The 15,576-nt window shown below is 40.5% G+C and overlaps 2 protein-coding genes across 2 annotated transcripts in view; one reads left to right on the forward strand and one right to left on the reverse strand.

Moving 5' to 3' along the window:
• Window positions 1-7,229, reverse strand: part of LOC109482332 — a 31,047-nt gene extending 23,818 nt beyond the window's left edge. The window contains exons 1-3 of the mRNA XM_019785013.1: window positions 6,699-7,229; window positions 4,629-4,806; window positions 360-648 (exon numbers count right to left, since the gene is read on the reverse strand). Of these exons, the coding sequence (XP_019640572.1) occupies window positions 360-648; window positions 4,629-4,806; window positions 6,699-6,949 (718 nt within the window). The 5' untranslated portion in view covers window positions 6,950-7,229. The remainder of the gene's footprint in view (window positions 1-359; window positions 649-4,628; window positions 4,807-6,698) is intronic.
• Window positions 7,230-9,363: 2,134 nt separating this feature from the next.
• Window positions 9,364-15,576, forward strand: part of LOC109482639 (protein-associating with the carboxyl-terminal domain of ezrin-like) — a 20,585-nt gene continuing 14,372 nt past the window's right edge. The window contains exons 1-2 of the mRNA XM_019785446.1: window positions 9,364-9,723; window positions 12,136-12,321. Of these exons, the coding sequence (XP_019641005.1) occupies window positions 9,550-9,723; window positions 12,136-12,321 (360 nt within the window). The 5' untranslated portion in view covers window positions 9,364-9,549. The remainder of the gene's footprint in view (window positions 9,724-12,135; window positions 12,322-15,576) is intronic.

Below are 15,576 nucleotides of genomic sequence, written 5' to 3' on the forward strand. Positions count from 1 at the left end.
TATATATATATATATATATATATATATGTGTGTGTGTGTGTGTGTGTGTGTGTGTCTGTGTGTGTGTGTGTCTGTGTCTGTGTGTGTGTGTTTCTCTTTGTGTGCGTGTGTGTCTTTGTGTGCGTGTGTGTGTGCGCGTGTGAGTATTCGGCGGTCCTAATATTAAGGTAACGGGTAAAATTATAATGATAGGTTAATCCTTAAAGAATAACTTTAATATGACCAACAAAAATCCCTTACGTGAAGTTATACCTAGCGCGGTGTGGAAGTGCGGTATGGTAGTTATATCCTTGGCAGCGCGCTGTGGAAGGGCTGTGGAAGAGATGTATGGAACTGTCGTTGTGGGCCTTCGTACTTACCTTCCGGGTCGTTTCCCTCCTTCGAACTGAAGTACACGATCGCGACGAAAGCGGCGACTCCCAGACTGTCGGCCAGCAGAAACGTCAGCAGCTTTCTCCAAGATGGCGGCGATCCCCCCTCCGTGCGCGGGCGGACAAACTTCCAACACTCGTACAGCAGCTGGAAGAAGATCTGCATGGCGTAGATGCTGTTCATCAGGAGAATGCCGAGGGCGCTTTTCACGGTCGTGAGAGCCTCAAGTGTGAAGAGACCGAGGGCGAAGACCTCGGCTGTACTGGCCAGAAACCCCTGAAAAAATATTAACAAAATATTAGAAAACCCGTAAGAAATATGTTTGTTGTTCATTCCAATGTTGTTTTCAGTAAATATAATTATTGTAATTATAGTAAACGCATGGAAACTAGGCCAGATTGTACAGCTTGTTAACGTTAGACCGCAACATCTGTTATGTAATAGTATAGTACACAATGTTATTATAGTAAACGCATGACGTCTAGGCCAGATTGCATTGCTTATTAACGCTAGACCGCAACATCTGTTATGCAATAGTATGTCTATCTGAATTGTAACTGTTACCTGTTCCGAACTGTTTATGTTCTTGTTGTGAAGGCTAGGCCCGCTTAGGGCTTGTTCCCAACAAGATCTCCGTTGTACTAGGACCGTTTAATGTATGTCAGACCGTCTCTTTGGTTGTACTGATAAAATCCCAAAAAACTGTTAATACTTTTCCAAGGTTGGAATTATAAATAAATTTAGGCATCATCATTAATTTTGAAGACTGATTTATTATTGGACGCGTCAGTGCTTGAGTTGTATCGGAAAAAAAGCAATATTCTACAACACATACAGCCCCCTGCTGTAGTGTATTGCACAACTGTGTGTCGCCCAAGGGCTACAGAAATGGATATGGGCACCACCCCTACGCTCTGGAACGGGACGTTATAAGACATACCCTCCTCCTTGTTTCAAACAATTCATGGCCTTTCATGGCTCCATATGTTTGTATTCTGAGATAAATCTAAGGTTTTGCGGTTTTCTGAGTTTTGTAGGCTTTTATATTAGCCTGGGTGTCATCCCCAGTAGTATTCGCCCGCTAGCTTATAGCTGGTAGCTAGTGACATTATAGAGCGGACGAAAACTACTGGGGATGGCACCCAGGCTACTTTTTATAAAGCAATTGCTACAGAAATATTTCAGATAAAAATGTCCAAAGTCACCACTGCAGATCAATCAAAGTTACAGCTCGACCAATAAGAGGGTGGAATTTCGTCATGTGATCGTAAGCGGGGTTGTCCACCATTTTGGAATGTAACGTTCGTCACCTTTCCTAAGCAAAGGGCCAAGCGCAAAATATTTACCAACTTTCAAGGTCAAAGTCCATGTACATGTATGTACCTAGCAAACATGGCTTTGTTCGATATGGCCACTAACATGTTGTTTGTCAGCGCTTGAAATAATTTATATTTCTGGTAGTTAAAAATACCTGCATATTGCGGTTGAAGAGTTTCATTTTTCACGTACATGTATAGTTACAGTTACTAGAGAATCCTTTCAGCAGTGACAAGTTTGTTGAAGGGTAAGAGTACTAACCTTTAAATTTTCGATAACTATCAGTCCATCTTGTTCACGGATAGTACTCATATTACCCTTCCAAAAACTTGTCACTGCTGAAAGAATTCTCTAGTAACTGCATATTGTGGTACTGTATGCAAAGTGATAGGCCCTAGATAAGACCTCTATCGACCAAATAAGGAGCATCAGTTTTGGAATACGTTCGGAATACACGAATTTTCTATAGCGTTTGTTGTTAAGAAACAAAAATGTCTAAGGTCAACCAATGGCAAAGAGGCTTGTATTTGTACACCTGTCCACGGCCATGCCTAAGTTCTTAAATTCCCCTCAACATAAGGCCACACCGACTTAATTTTATGGATGACATCCTCTAAAGATCCCCAAACTAGTGCGCGCGGGCGATTTAAACAAATCCGGCCAAAAATAAAAATGCTTCTAAACCACAGTAATACAAAGCTGGTATTGTGAATTTGCGGTAGTACATAGCGAAGCATACGACAAGCCGGCACGCGCTGGCTTTATGTGGAATTTATGAATCGGCACTGTACGTGTGTACTGAGTTCTTGAGTCGTGGAGCTTCGGTAGCCTGGGTGCCCGGCTCCGTATTGTCGCTAACTACTATAGACTAGCCTAGAGCCAGGCCAGAGCCTCGGTGGATGTTTTTTTGTTTTTCTGAGAACAGGCGAAAATAAATGCGCGCGCGGATGTCATGCATAAAATTAAGATCGTGTGGCCTAAAGAAAAAAAAACGAAAAGAAAAAAAAAAACGAGTCATAAAATATATCCAATGTTAAATATGACACATATGTCATCATTTATCAACGTCAGTACTGTGCATGACAAGGCATTCTATTATCTTTCGCATTTGTTGAATGAAGACCCAATCCTTACATTGTACAAATTCACATGTACTGTAATAGGAGAACGTTTATTTACTTATTACCAAATTGAACTGTTGAAATGCTTGGTGTCAATCCTAGTCAGTATTGTGCTATAATGTGCCACAGTATACAGTGCAATTTTACGGAATACAGTGCAGCTTTAAGGAATACAGTACATTCGTATTTTAGTATACAGTGCAATTTTAACGGATTACAGTACAATCTTATTAGTATACAGTGCACTGTGTATTAATACGATTGCACTGCATTTTGACAAATTGCACTGTATTCCGTTAAATTGCGCTGTATACTCTGGCACCCCTGGACATACACAGGGCAAGTATGTTTTCTGTTTAATTAAAGGTATATAAGAGTTTGAGAAGCCTATTGCTCGACGCGGAACCAAGAGGTCCCGGGTTCGAGTCCTGACATGTCACCGATCTTGTGCCCTTGGGAAAGGCACTTACAATTTCAATAAAAATCAAAATTAATAAAACAAAATATTCATCCGCCAGTTAGCGTCACTAGGAGAGCCTGTTTGTTTCTCGGTAAAAACAAGAACACGTTGGAGGTCCCAGGGTCGTCCAATGTTGATTGAATGGGTGTGGGGGAAATATAACATGTGTGACAGGTGTGTACGTGACTTGTGGCAGGTATAACCTTAGGCCACAATGACTTAATCCGCGCGCGCATTGATTTTCGCCTGTTCTAAAAAAAAGATCACGTCAACCGAGGCTCTGGCCTGGCTCTAGGCCTGGGTAACCCATGGTAGTTAGCAACAATACGGCACCCAGGCTATCGAATTCCACGACTAAAGATCTCAGTACTTACGTACAGTGCCGATTCATAAATTCCGCAAAAAGCCAGCATGTGCCGGCTTGTCTTATACGTCGCTATGTACTGCCGTAAATTCACAATACCAGCTTTGTATTCCCGTGGTTTAGTATCATTTTTATTTTTGGCTGGAATTTTTTTATTCGCCCGCGCGCACTTGTTCGGGGGTCTTCAGAGAATGCCATCCATAAAATTAAGTCGATGTGGCCTTATACAAAAAATGCAGCTTTGTTATAATGAATTTATTGCTTTATTCTTAATTTGTTGTTACAATAAATCTATTGCCGTATTTTTAATTTATTTATTTATTGTTTTATTGCCCAATAAATGTGGAAAAAGAAATACATTTCATTAGCCCCTGTCCTCACTATAAGACCGACAGAAACAGATTAGTTTAAACAGTTACCACAATTTCTCCTTTTTTCATCGCCTAAGACTGTTCATGTGTTCCTACTAAGATCACAAAGCCCACACATTATGCAGAACTATTCATTATCCACTGCCTTTAAAGAAGAAGTCAAACCTAAAAATAGCAAGCGTTGTAGTAGAAGTTGAAGTATTTTCAGGACAGTAGTTACCTGGTCCCTATTACAGGTACACAGGTTTAGGTACAGGTCCGGACCTGAACCTGTACCTGAACAATTAATTTGACAAAATAACATGCTCTTCTGAACTCATTCAATAACAAGAAAAACATTAATAGTTGGCAGTGAAGGCTTAGTTATTGTTTATTAAGAATGCTCAGACAAAATATGGGGAAAACTAAGATGTTTTTGTTTTCATGAACACACTGTCCTTACACCCTTGGGGGACCAGCTATTTACACATTTGAGGTCACAAATAGGCTAGGTATGAAATTGGTATGAAATTATTTAGGTACAGTGCCGGTACGGAGGGATTAGGTATTTTGGACCTGTACCTAATCATTTTTTCCGGTACAATACAGTACACAGTACAATACAAGGCCTGTGTACTACTCACCACGCCGATAGCCGTCCATGTCGGCCAGGGATACACGCCTCTACAGCCGGTCACCCACAGACACCTGAGCAGGGTGATGCCGTACGGAACCATCAGGATCAGCAGGATCATGTTGATGATGGCCTCGGGCTGCTCATCTTTACACGACTGCACGATGGTCAGGTTGTGAGATGGAGGTCTGAAAAAACAACAACAAGGAATTCAATATATAAGTTTGAAACCTAAATCTACGATGGTAAAATTGTGCAAAGAACAAGTTAACCGCAATATTTAAAACACCATTTGATTGATTTAGGCCATGTTAATTTGATTATATGGATGACATCCACGCGCGCATGAATTTTCGGCCGTTTCCAAAAAAAAAAGTTTTCAATCATACTGTAAATCGTACAAAACAGTTGCAAAATGAGCAAAAATATACTGTAAGTTACAAAAAATAAGTAAAAACTATACCAATGTCGTAGAATGCCAAAATCAAACGAAAAACGACGAAATTGTAAGGAAATGAACTTGAAGATTAGATTATTCGCCAAACCATATTCTGCCCCATTTGTTCAACCCTCATGACCACGTAGATTTCATAATGAAAACAACCTTTTTTTTTTGCAAAACTTTTTTTTATTCGCACGCGCGCATCAGTTTTGGGGCTCCCGGAGGATGTCATCCATATAATCAAATCAACATGGCCTTAGGTAGTCTTTCTGAAAGTGCTCGACTTTATCCTGTTCTCAGAGGCTCATATACCCTCTGACTACTGCGACAAAATTATGTTACTTACTCAAGCTTATATAAGAGATGCGAAACGTTTCCAGCTGTTATTCCTTTTGTTTATTTAGTAATCATTAGTACTTTTGTTAACATGATATTTTAAAGGGAGGGATTTTTTCTTCACATGTATATGTTTCAATTTTAAGTTAAGTATTAAGTGGCTGCTGTTAAGGTAAGTGTATAACTTGAGTGCAGTCCCAATTTGTCCTTCTCTTTGTGTTGTTTCTTCAATCAAAAATTAAAAAAAAAAGGTTAGAGATGCAAAGTTTGGAATAAAGTAGCGGTCTATCTTTGTCAAGGAATGAGCTATTGCATAAGCGTGCCCATCTAGTACTACATGTACATGTATGCTTGAATGGTTAGGATCAGACATGGTTCTGTATCCACTGAGACCCTTTGTAACAGACTGGTCTGGCGGGAGAGGGTTTGGGACCGGGAACTACATGTACTCCCGACATGATGATAACAGTCATAGTAAGCTTACTATGGTTGTTACAAAGGTCTTGCCTTGCCAAGACATGACCTTGCATCATATAATAACATATAATATTGGCAGCTTAATACTGTATAACATTATTCTATGTAAATAAAAGCACTCAATATTTTTGTTTCTGGATAGGTTTGCTGTTCTGAGAGCTAAAAGTAGTTCGAGATAATTTTCTTTTCTTTCTTTCTGTTACATTAATATGGTATCCCGTTCTACAACGAATATCGCAGTGAGCGCACCTATATTTGTTTATAAGTTCGGTTACAACAGCCAGGTTTACCCAACTAGGCCTGGACTATTATTAAGGGTCAACCCTGGGAGAGAATAAAATCGATAGGTATTGCACACCTATACACAGCAACGTTAACCGTCATGCATATGAGATATGAAAAGCAACCAAGAGTCACTCTACTCAGCAATCTACAGAACTCGGTAGGCTATATCTTTGATGTACACAACATGTCTGAACAATTCTTATGTAACATTTTACTCAGAGGATCACCCGATTTACACCCATGCAGATACAAACTGTATCAACTGTTTAGTATCAATAACTTACGTTATCGATTCCAAACGGTTTGTATTAGATTAACCCCTACATAGCCTACAAAACATGTTCTTCCTTACCATTTATTGATCCATTTCCACTCATTTGCTGTTCCCTGTTGTTTTTGTAATGTATTTTGTCACTGTTTACTTGTATGTATGGTGGTGAGGTTAAAATTATATTAGCTATAGCTAGAGTACCTCACCACCATGTCCTGTATTATCCATGTCGAATTGCAAAGAAAAAAAAAAAAAACAAGACTCCTTACGTGATTGTTCTGTTCTCGAACCTCGCCTGTGCCAGACACTGGGTTATGGAAATCACCGACACTTTCCCGAACCCCAGGCAGCTCAAAATCACCAGGAACAGGAGTATGGACAGTAGGAGCTTGCACGCCCCCGGCCATCTCGGTGGAGCTTTCTCTTTTGTTTTCGCAGCCTCTACTTTTTTCTTGTAGTCTTCTCCTCTCTTTTCTAGTGTCAGTTCAATGTTTTTTGAGGTCCTGCGTCTGGTAGCCATCGTAGTCTCGGTCACAGCCCCCTCAAAGGCTTAAAAAGTACTTGTTTGTGGCGGTAGAAACCTTCTGCTCAGCTCAGTACGAAACCTCGGATGCCCCCGGGTTCGCACAAAGTCCAGACTAGTGTTACAGCATTCGGCGTAACGTAGCAAAGATCTCCAACGACGACAACGAATGCTTGAAAATACAAACGCAAAATTCTCTACTTTTCTCCAATAGATTGTATGGTCCTTTTTTTGCTCCGAAATACAGTCTGAACTTGCACCTACTATACTGGCGTGATTCGGTCAACGCCCATTACATATAACTGTCGGTGAAAAACATGGAAGGTACGTATGCGGTTTTTATTGTTAAAGTATCTTTATTTATCCGTAGCAATACAACTGATGTGAGATGCCACAAAACCCTTTCATGTCCCTCGAAGGTAAAAGCAAACACCCGAGGAGGAAGTAAATTCCATCGCAGTTCGATAAGACCGACAAGCGTTGAATAAGTTGACCAACAAATGACCTTGGATACAAAGTTCAACGTGACATTTGGCCATACAACGGGGCTCTTTACCTCACCTGTGTATAACCTAGGTCGACAACTAGGCCTGAATTTTAGAAAGTTAAGGATTGTTAGGCCACACCGACTAAATTTTATGGATGACACCCTCTGAAGACCCCGAAACTAGTGCGCGCAGACGAATAAAAAATAAGGCCATAAAATTAAGTCGGTGTGGCCTTAGGCCATGTTGATTTGATTATATGGATGACATCCGCGCGCGCATGAATTTTCGGCCGTTTCAAAAAAAAAGTTTTCAACCATACTGTAAATCGTACAAAACAGTTGCAAAATGAGCAAAAATATAGCATTACCGTAAGTTACAAAAAAACCATACCAATGTCGTTGAATGCCAAAATCAAACGAAAAAAGACGAAATTGTAAAGAAATGAACTTGAAGAGTAGATTATTCGCCATATTCTGTCCCATTTGCTCAACCCTCATGACCACGTAGATTTCATAATGAAAACAACTTTTTTTTGCAAAACTTTTTTTTTATTCGCACGCGCGGGTTCCCGGAGGATGTCATCCATATAATCAAATCAACATTGCCTTACATTGAAAAAAAAAGTCCAAGCTTGTAGGGTGGTGTCAACAATAAATGTTGGTTCCGCCTTTTTGGAGCCTTGTGTTGAGTGAGTTTTGAGTTTACATAGTTACAGTTGAGTATTCGGAACCCGCACTTACACAGTAGTAGCCTGGTAGGTATGGCATCCATTCTCTCGTGCTTGGCTGGGCTAGTAGTCGGGGGCATTATTCTGAGCCCCCCGCCCATGCTCAACACACATTACACTCCGACGGTCTTGACCTGGCATGTACTTGGACCACTTATTGTGGGTGCAGTTCTTGTATTGCCTCTAGACCTCATCTAAGTCTTGTTTCAACACAATGTATACTACTTATAAAATATATTGAATTATGCTTAACCTTCTATATTGATTGCCTATTCTGTACATGTGTATTTTTATACTTGTTGTTATTGACCATGTAAATTTTGATGTTGTATATGTGTTGTTGTATAGGGAAGGGCAACTTGTAAAGGTGAGTATGCACCTGTATAGTCTGTTACATGTATTATGATTATATGACAAAAGGAAAAGAAACAGGGTTTCCAATTATCAACAGCTAGAAACAATGAAGTCATGCGGACAACTAAACTAGAACAGTACACGCAGATTTTCTATAATTTGATAGGTTTAGTGTTTTTCTGCATGGTAACGTTACCTTTAAACTAATTTTTAAGCATTGCAGGTGTTAGATACTAATGTAAAAAGTATAAAAATTGCATTTTCTGTACCTTTCCTTTGTTTGTTTATTTATTTCACAACTCGATGACTAACATGTTATTATGAGCTATGGAATGACGAACTTGAATCTTCAAGGCCATTAACCGACCCAGCTCCTGTCGTTCTCAAGCTTCTCGATAGGAGGCGCTAGAAAGCTAAGGTTGAAAACAAACGTATCGTTTTTATAGTGTAAATATTGCTGGAAGTAAACTAACAAGATAGTTGCTGTACAGGCCAGAAGTCAACTTTATTATATTTTCTATCTCTTTAAATGTTTAAAATGGGAACCTACTTTTGTCATTATGACAAGATTGTGCGTATTACTGTTTATAGCATTCTCTTGCGATCAACATGTGAAGCACACATCACGTTGGAATAGCTCAGTATATCTTAGGGGGGTGTAACTATTTAAAAAGAAAAAAAAAACAACCAATATACAATAAGAAGACATTTTCTTTTATAAAGGATTTTACTACTGTTTTTAAATGAGGATAATGATTGTGTAGGATACGAAAATGTATCTCTGAGCAGACGGTTTAGTACTGTAAAATCTTCTCCCCCTTTCATTGAATGAAACAATCTAACGAGCCAACATGGCGCTGACAGGAGCAAAATAGTGAAAAGTCGCCAACAATTTCGCAAATTTTCGCCGAATTCTGCCAAAACCTCGAGTACTTTCGCCCCACCAAAGTTGTATATCGTATTTTGGAATGTACAGAACACACTGGTGAAGACGTTTTCTTGAATTTCTGTATATTTTGGGGCTAAAAATGGGTTCTGAGTCGAGCACCTTACAAGGGTGTGACTTGGAAGAAGAGGTGCAAACTTCGGAGAAAAACTGGACACTTCACTCCGCTAGGAAAAAGGACGGGTCGAAAGTGTCCGTATTTGTCCACAAGTCCACACAGGCGAAGGAGGATCCTGTTATACAGAATGCAGCAAAGGTACGAACGCAAACTAGCAGTTTATGTGGTGTTTACCTGTGATGACGTCACGTGTGATATTTAGCTTTAGCACCGGAAATGCAGGGCGTTGTTGTGTAGTAGTTTTAATACTATTTGTTGAAAATAGAATTGTCATATTAAAATAATGGGACCTGCTGTTTATAATGTTTATGTTCGTCATTAATGCTTTATATGTAACGTTAATTATTTGTTACATGTTCAGCATATTTAGTTGTATGTCCACGGAGTTAAACTTAAATTGTATTTAAGTTACATACAATGTTACATGTACCTTGTCTATGTTTCTGTTCGAGTGTCTAACAGCTGAACATAGTGACCTGTTTGCCATGTATGAAGGTAGTCTTGTGATTGTTGACTTAAAATCTAATCTGGTATTTTCAATTTCCTCTAGAAGTACATGTAGGGGGTCTGCAATTTTCTTCCCTTTGGAAAAACACTTCATACAATTGTTTTTTGTAGGCCTACATATGTATTTTCTCACAAAAACAAACACACAAACGATTTCCTCACATGACTCAGGTACACGTACAGACTAGACTAAGTACACTTAACTAGTACTGGCAACAGCCTGGATGCCAACCATTTTGTAACAGGGTTTGTGCACCTGCTACCCGAAATTCACTAATCTGTTGTGATATAACAGTTAGCTACTGCTAGTACTAAATATAGAATACTACATGGTGCAAATCCGTATTGCCCGAGGTACCAGCCCCACCGCAGGTCACATCGCCCGGCGGCCGAAGGGAGATCCGATCCGCAGGAGGGCTGGGACCGAGGGTGATGCGGAATACACCGTGTTGTATTTTATTTATACCAACCATACCAACCCAAGAAAACATGTACTCTTCTGAAGAGTCTTCAATGCAAAATGAGCGAAGATTTTGTGTAACTAAACACAAAAAATGCAACAACATCAATTCCATCGTCCAAATTTTTTAATTCAAATTTTCGAAAGCGGTGCACGCGGTTAGGGCGAAACACGTTTCAGTGGTCGAAATCCTTTTTTTTCAGTGCTCTGCAATATTGCAGAAGAGTCAAAATTTCGTCCTGCAATTTGGAAATACTTTCTGCAAATACACAAGCCCCCATATTACAACATTCTGAAACCAATAATGCCTATTTTTACATCATATATATATAACGGTATAGCTTTGTAAATCTGTAGCATTACTGAAATTCTTCAAAATATCACTCTTTTAAATATGTTCGGACCGTAAAATTTTATCGGCCCGGTCCAAAAAAACCGAAAGGTCGGTGGACCGGTTTTTTTGACCGGAAGAAAAATCCATATTTGTTGTTACTGAATAACTGATGATCACTACATACAAAGAAGCCTGCCAGGAAAATGAAAATCCAGCCTTCAAATAAAAGAAGTTTACCTTAGTCTCCGTCTCTCTCATTTTGCAACAATATTTTCCCGTATTTTGGTACCGATAGTCATCTAGAAATCATAAAGGACAAGTCTACGGGCCGTGCTTGGTTCGGATCGAGCCGAAAATCACTGATTTTACACAATATGGTCACAATGTGATGCACGTAAATTTGCACACGAAATGAGAAATTACCGCCCAACAAAACGGACCATTAGGTTCCCAGTGCTGTATTTCTCTTTTGTTCATGTGATCAATTTGTTTTCTTTGCTTGAATCGTGCAAAATACCAAGGAAAAACATCGAAATTTCGGCAAATTAACGCCAAGGCGAGTGTGGTTTTTCGGAGGAGCCATGTTTCCTTTGCCGTGTTGCCTGCTGGGAAATGCTCAGCGAAAACTGCCGAAAATTGCCGAGGCAGTTGTCGGGTCCTCCCGGGAGACGAAATCTAACATCTGAAAATGGCGAGTGCCCATATTTGGTTATCGTCGCCTTTCGTCGCCTTGTCGAAATCGTTCAACTTTGACACCAAATTCCCTTATATGGGAACATTACAGTCTGCTGGAAAACGCCGGCAGGTTCGTGCGGCGCAGGTTTTCGATCTATTCACAGCGCCACTGCTTTGCTAATTGAAAACTATTGAATCCGTAGCCTATTTTTTCCTTCTGCAAAATTGCAGATTGTAAGATTTTTTCTTCTGCAATCTTGAAAATCTATCTGCAAATTGCAGACTGCAGACGGGTATTTCGAACACTGCGTTTGAAAGCCTGGGCCGTACGCGTTAAGAACCCCTGGGCCGTACTGCTAGTTATCACACAGGCCGGAACACCCGTATCAAAGGTAATATATGGCCCAGCAGGTATATTATAAGAAGTAGTTATAACTTGGGCCAGAACCCAATTTATCATCTCCACCAGAGTATACTAGTAACGTTACATGTACTAGTAACAGTATATGGACTTAAAGTATGTTTACATATTGACCAATCTAACTGTTTTAATTCTCTATATTGTGATGATCAGCAACTGAAGATCCTCCGCCATCCGACAATCCTGCGTTTCTTTGACACGTGTCAGAACGTGGAGGGGACGTACCTCATCACGGAGTCAGTACGCCCGCTGGAGCTGGTCATCGACACGCTGACATCAGCCGAGATCTGCGCCGGGATGTTCAACGTCATCGAAGCCCTCAGCTTTCTCCATGAGAGGGTAATTGTAGCCTGGTTACCAAACCTATTATAGCTCCCGAGTCCTACATCCTTTCCGCAAATAGCGGAGAGGATGTAGGACTCGGGAGCTATAATAGGTTTGGTAACCAGGCTAGGGTAATTGCTGATAGTACTAGTAAAAGTATCATTGTCTAGTATGTTATACGTAGCACGTTGGCAGAACGTACTGCACCTGCGCGAAACCTATAATGTATTGTGCATATTACTTTGGTAGAACGTGTCATATTAGCCTGGGTACCATCCCCAGTAGTATATTCGCAAACTCTATAACTGGGTCTGGACTTGCACACATATAAAACGATTGGTCATGACGTCACATAATGAGCTAGCCCGAGCAGCGGGGCTTCATTTGATTGGCTGAGCCTCAGAGGCGACGGCGAATGGCGCGCCTGCATTATTCAAGTGATGTTTGTTGTTTTGTAAACACAGATCTTCGCGCGAGTGTTCCTTTTCTCGGCGCGTTCTTTTTTTTACCGGCAGGACGCCCAAAACATCACGAACGAAATTATTCAATGCATCTTTTTGCTCATTTTTGAGCGACGATATGCCGTCTAAATCGTCCAAAACGGACGTGATTGCGAGGTCAACATCAACCTCCGTGAGCTGAGCGGCTTGTGCGTCAGCCATGTTGATGATTTATCGCGGAAAGACTGACTACGGCTATATCATGTGCGCTTTAGCGTTCGGTTCGCCGTCGGACATGTTGATGATAAGGCGTTCGGACGTTCGAACGGACGCTAACGTCGCCGTTCGGACATCCGAACAGCCCTTACCTAATATGTACACACCCAAAAAGGGCTTAGACGAGTAGGACCAATCAGCGCGCTCGTTCAAAATCTGAACGAATATTTAGACTCCAGACGCTACATATGTGTGCAAGTCCAGACCCAGTTATAGAGTTTGCGAATATACTACTGGGGATGGTACCCAGGCTAGTGTCATATAGCTTATAAGATCGAATTTGTGCATATAAGGTTAACATCCCATCTCTTGTTTCCAAATGTAATGCAGGGGTTAAAATACTTTTTTTTTCCAGGTTGCCCGGGCGGCAACCTGGGTCAAAAGCCAGGTTGCCCCATCAGGATTTCAGGTTGCCCCATTTCAAAGGATCTGGATTCTTCAAATCTGCTACCCCATATCCATTATCCTTTCTTTTTATCAATTAATAGGTTTGTTTATCAAGTAGCAAACACAACAGCTGTCAAACATCATCAATTGTTTATTAAAAAAATGCTACCTTCATATGGGTGGGTACCTGTTCCGCTCTTTCAGGTCCAGGTCCAGAGTCCAGGTCCGGACCTGTACCTGTACCTGTACCTGATTCTGGATACCAGACTATCAGTACCAAATAATTTTGCTAAATGATCATTGCTAAATATTAAATGTATAGCAACCAATACAAATTTTTTTATTTATTTTTTTAAATTTTTTAGATTTATTTTTATTTTTTTAGATTTATTTTTATTTTATTTATCCTCTTTTAATTTCATTTTATCCCATTTTATCCGTTCTAATCATTACTACTGTCCTCTACGGCTAAAACCTCAGAACCGAATACAGTGCTCTCCTGTTATTTGCATGGACGATTTGTCAGGGAATTTTATTCCTATAACAGGTTTAGTCCAATAACCTTAGGAGAGTCCACACGACCGACAGGGAGGGGAGGTCAGTTGGTTATGGATGATACTGGGCTGGGGCCAATTGAAACAACCACAAACATGATGTTATTGGTATTTATATACTCACTTTCACCCACAACTACATACATGTACCATATTCTAATCTTCAAGTCGCATTCAGAAACTTATAATGAACAGGGCTAACATGGAGATAGAAGATCAGACACATTCCACCTTCATACTGTCTACCCCTGTGTTGGGCAAAAGCTTACCAAACCTAAAACAACAGCCCAATCAAAGACACCAAAAAGGAACAAATGACTTCTTCACACAATCATCATTGAGTGATTGGGGGTTCTCACCTGTCCAGAAGGAAGTGACAACAGAGAAAGTGTATGACAATGGAGGGTGCAGGGGTGATAATGAATGAATAACAATGGACTTCATGCGGATTTGCTGATGCGCAACAAATTACATGTATTTCTTTCACGTACTTCTGGGTCAGTGTGCCATTGACTTGGAAATATTTTAGTCCAATATCAGGTTAAAGTCATAACAGCTCATGCAATTATGCCATGCAATTTATAATGTAGTGAATGGGAAATGGTTTGGGTTTTCAGAATTTTATGCAGATCCCAGGTTTATGCCAATATCAGTGATGCAAATAGTTGGTGAGCACTGTATATTAATACATTAAACTTCCCAACCAATCACATCGCCCTCTAGCGGTTTGGGCCAAATTGCAGGCATGCATAAACAACAAATTCCAAGATGGCCGCCGCTCGTCTCAAAATTCGAGCCGATTGCCGAAGTTTCCTTGTATTTTCCTTGGTATTTTACGCGATTCAAGCAAAGAAAACAAGTTGACCACAAGAACAAAAGAGTAATACAGCCTTGGGAAACTAATGGTCCGTTTTGTTGGGTGCTAATTTCTCATTTCGAGTGAAAATTTATGTGTGGCAGTAGCGGCACAGTGTGACCATGTGGTCTAAAATCCCCTGATTTTTCGGCTCGAACCAAACGCGGCCTGTAAAGTTCCCTTTATGATTTCTAGATGACTATCGGTAACGAAAATATGGAGAATATTGTTGCAAAATGAGAGGTACGGAAACTAAGGTAAATTTCTTTATTTTAATGCTGGATTTTCATTTTCCTGGCTGGCTTCCAAGTATCTAGTGATCATCAGTGAGGGTCTGCATGGGGGGGTCCTGGCAACGGTTAACGGTAAATTCAGCAGGGCCGATAACGCTTAACGGTAAATTCAGGACGGCCGGCAACGCTTAACGGTAAATTGACAGGCTTTTTTTCGAGCTGCACTGGATTTGGTATCTCGCTTTGTGAGAAAAGGTGATCACTGACAAAATTACGTATACCTTACATGTAATGAAGCATGCATTAAAGGTATGTGTTCCCAGTGTTGCCCACCTGCCCTGGCCCCCTAGTGCGTCCACAATTACAAATACCGGGGTGTCCAAATCGACTTCGGCCAGCTTGCATTTTTTCAGTCTGCCCAGTTTTACCGATGGATTTTGAGATGGGAGCGCGAAGGCGCTCGTAATCTAGGGGGTCCGGGGAATGCTCCCCTGGAAATTTGGATTTTTAAGCCTTCAAAAACG

The sequence above is a fragment of the Branchiostoma belcheri genome, unplaced genomic scaffold, assembly GCF_001625305.1.
Source record: "Branchiostoma belcheri isolate BF01 breed outbred unplaced genomic scaffold, Haploidv18h27 scaffold6, whole genome shotgun sequence".
In the NCBI taxonomy this organism is placed as follows: domain Eukaryota; kingdom Metazoa; phylum Chordata; class Leptocardii; order Amphioxiformes; family Branchiostomatidae; genus Branchiostoma; species Branchiostoma belcheri.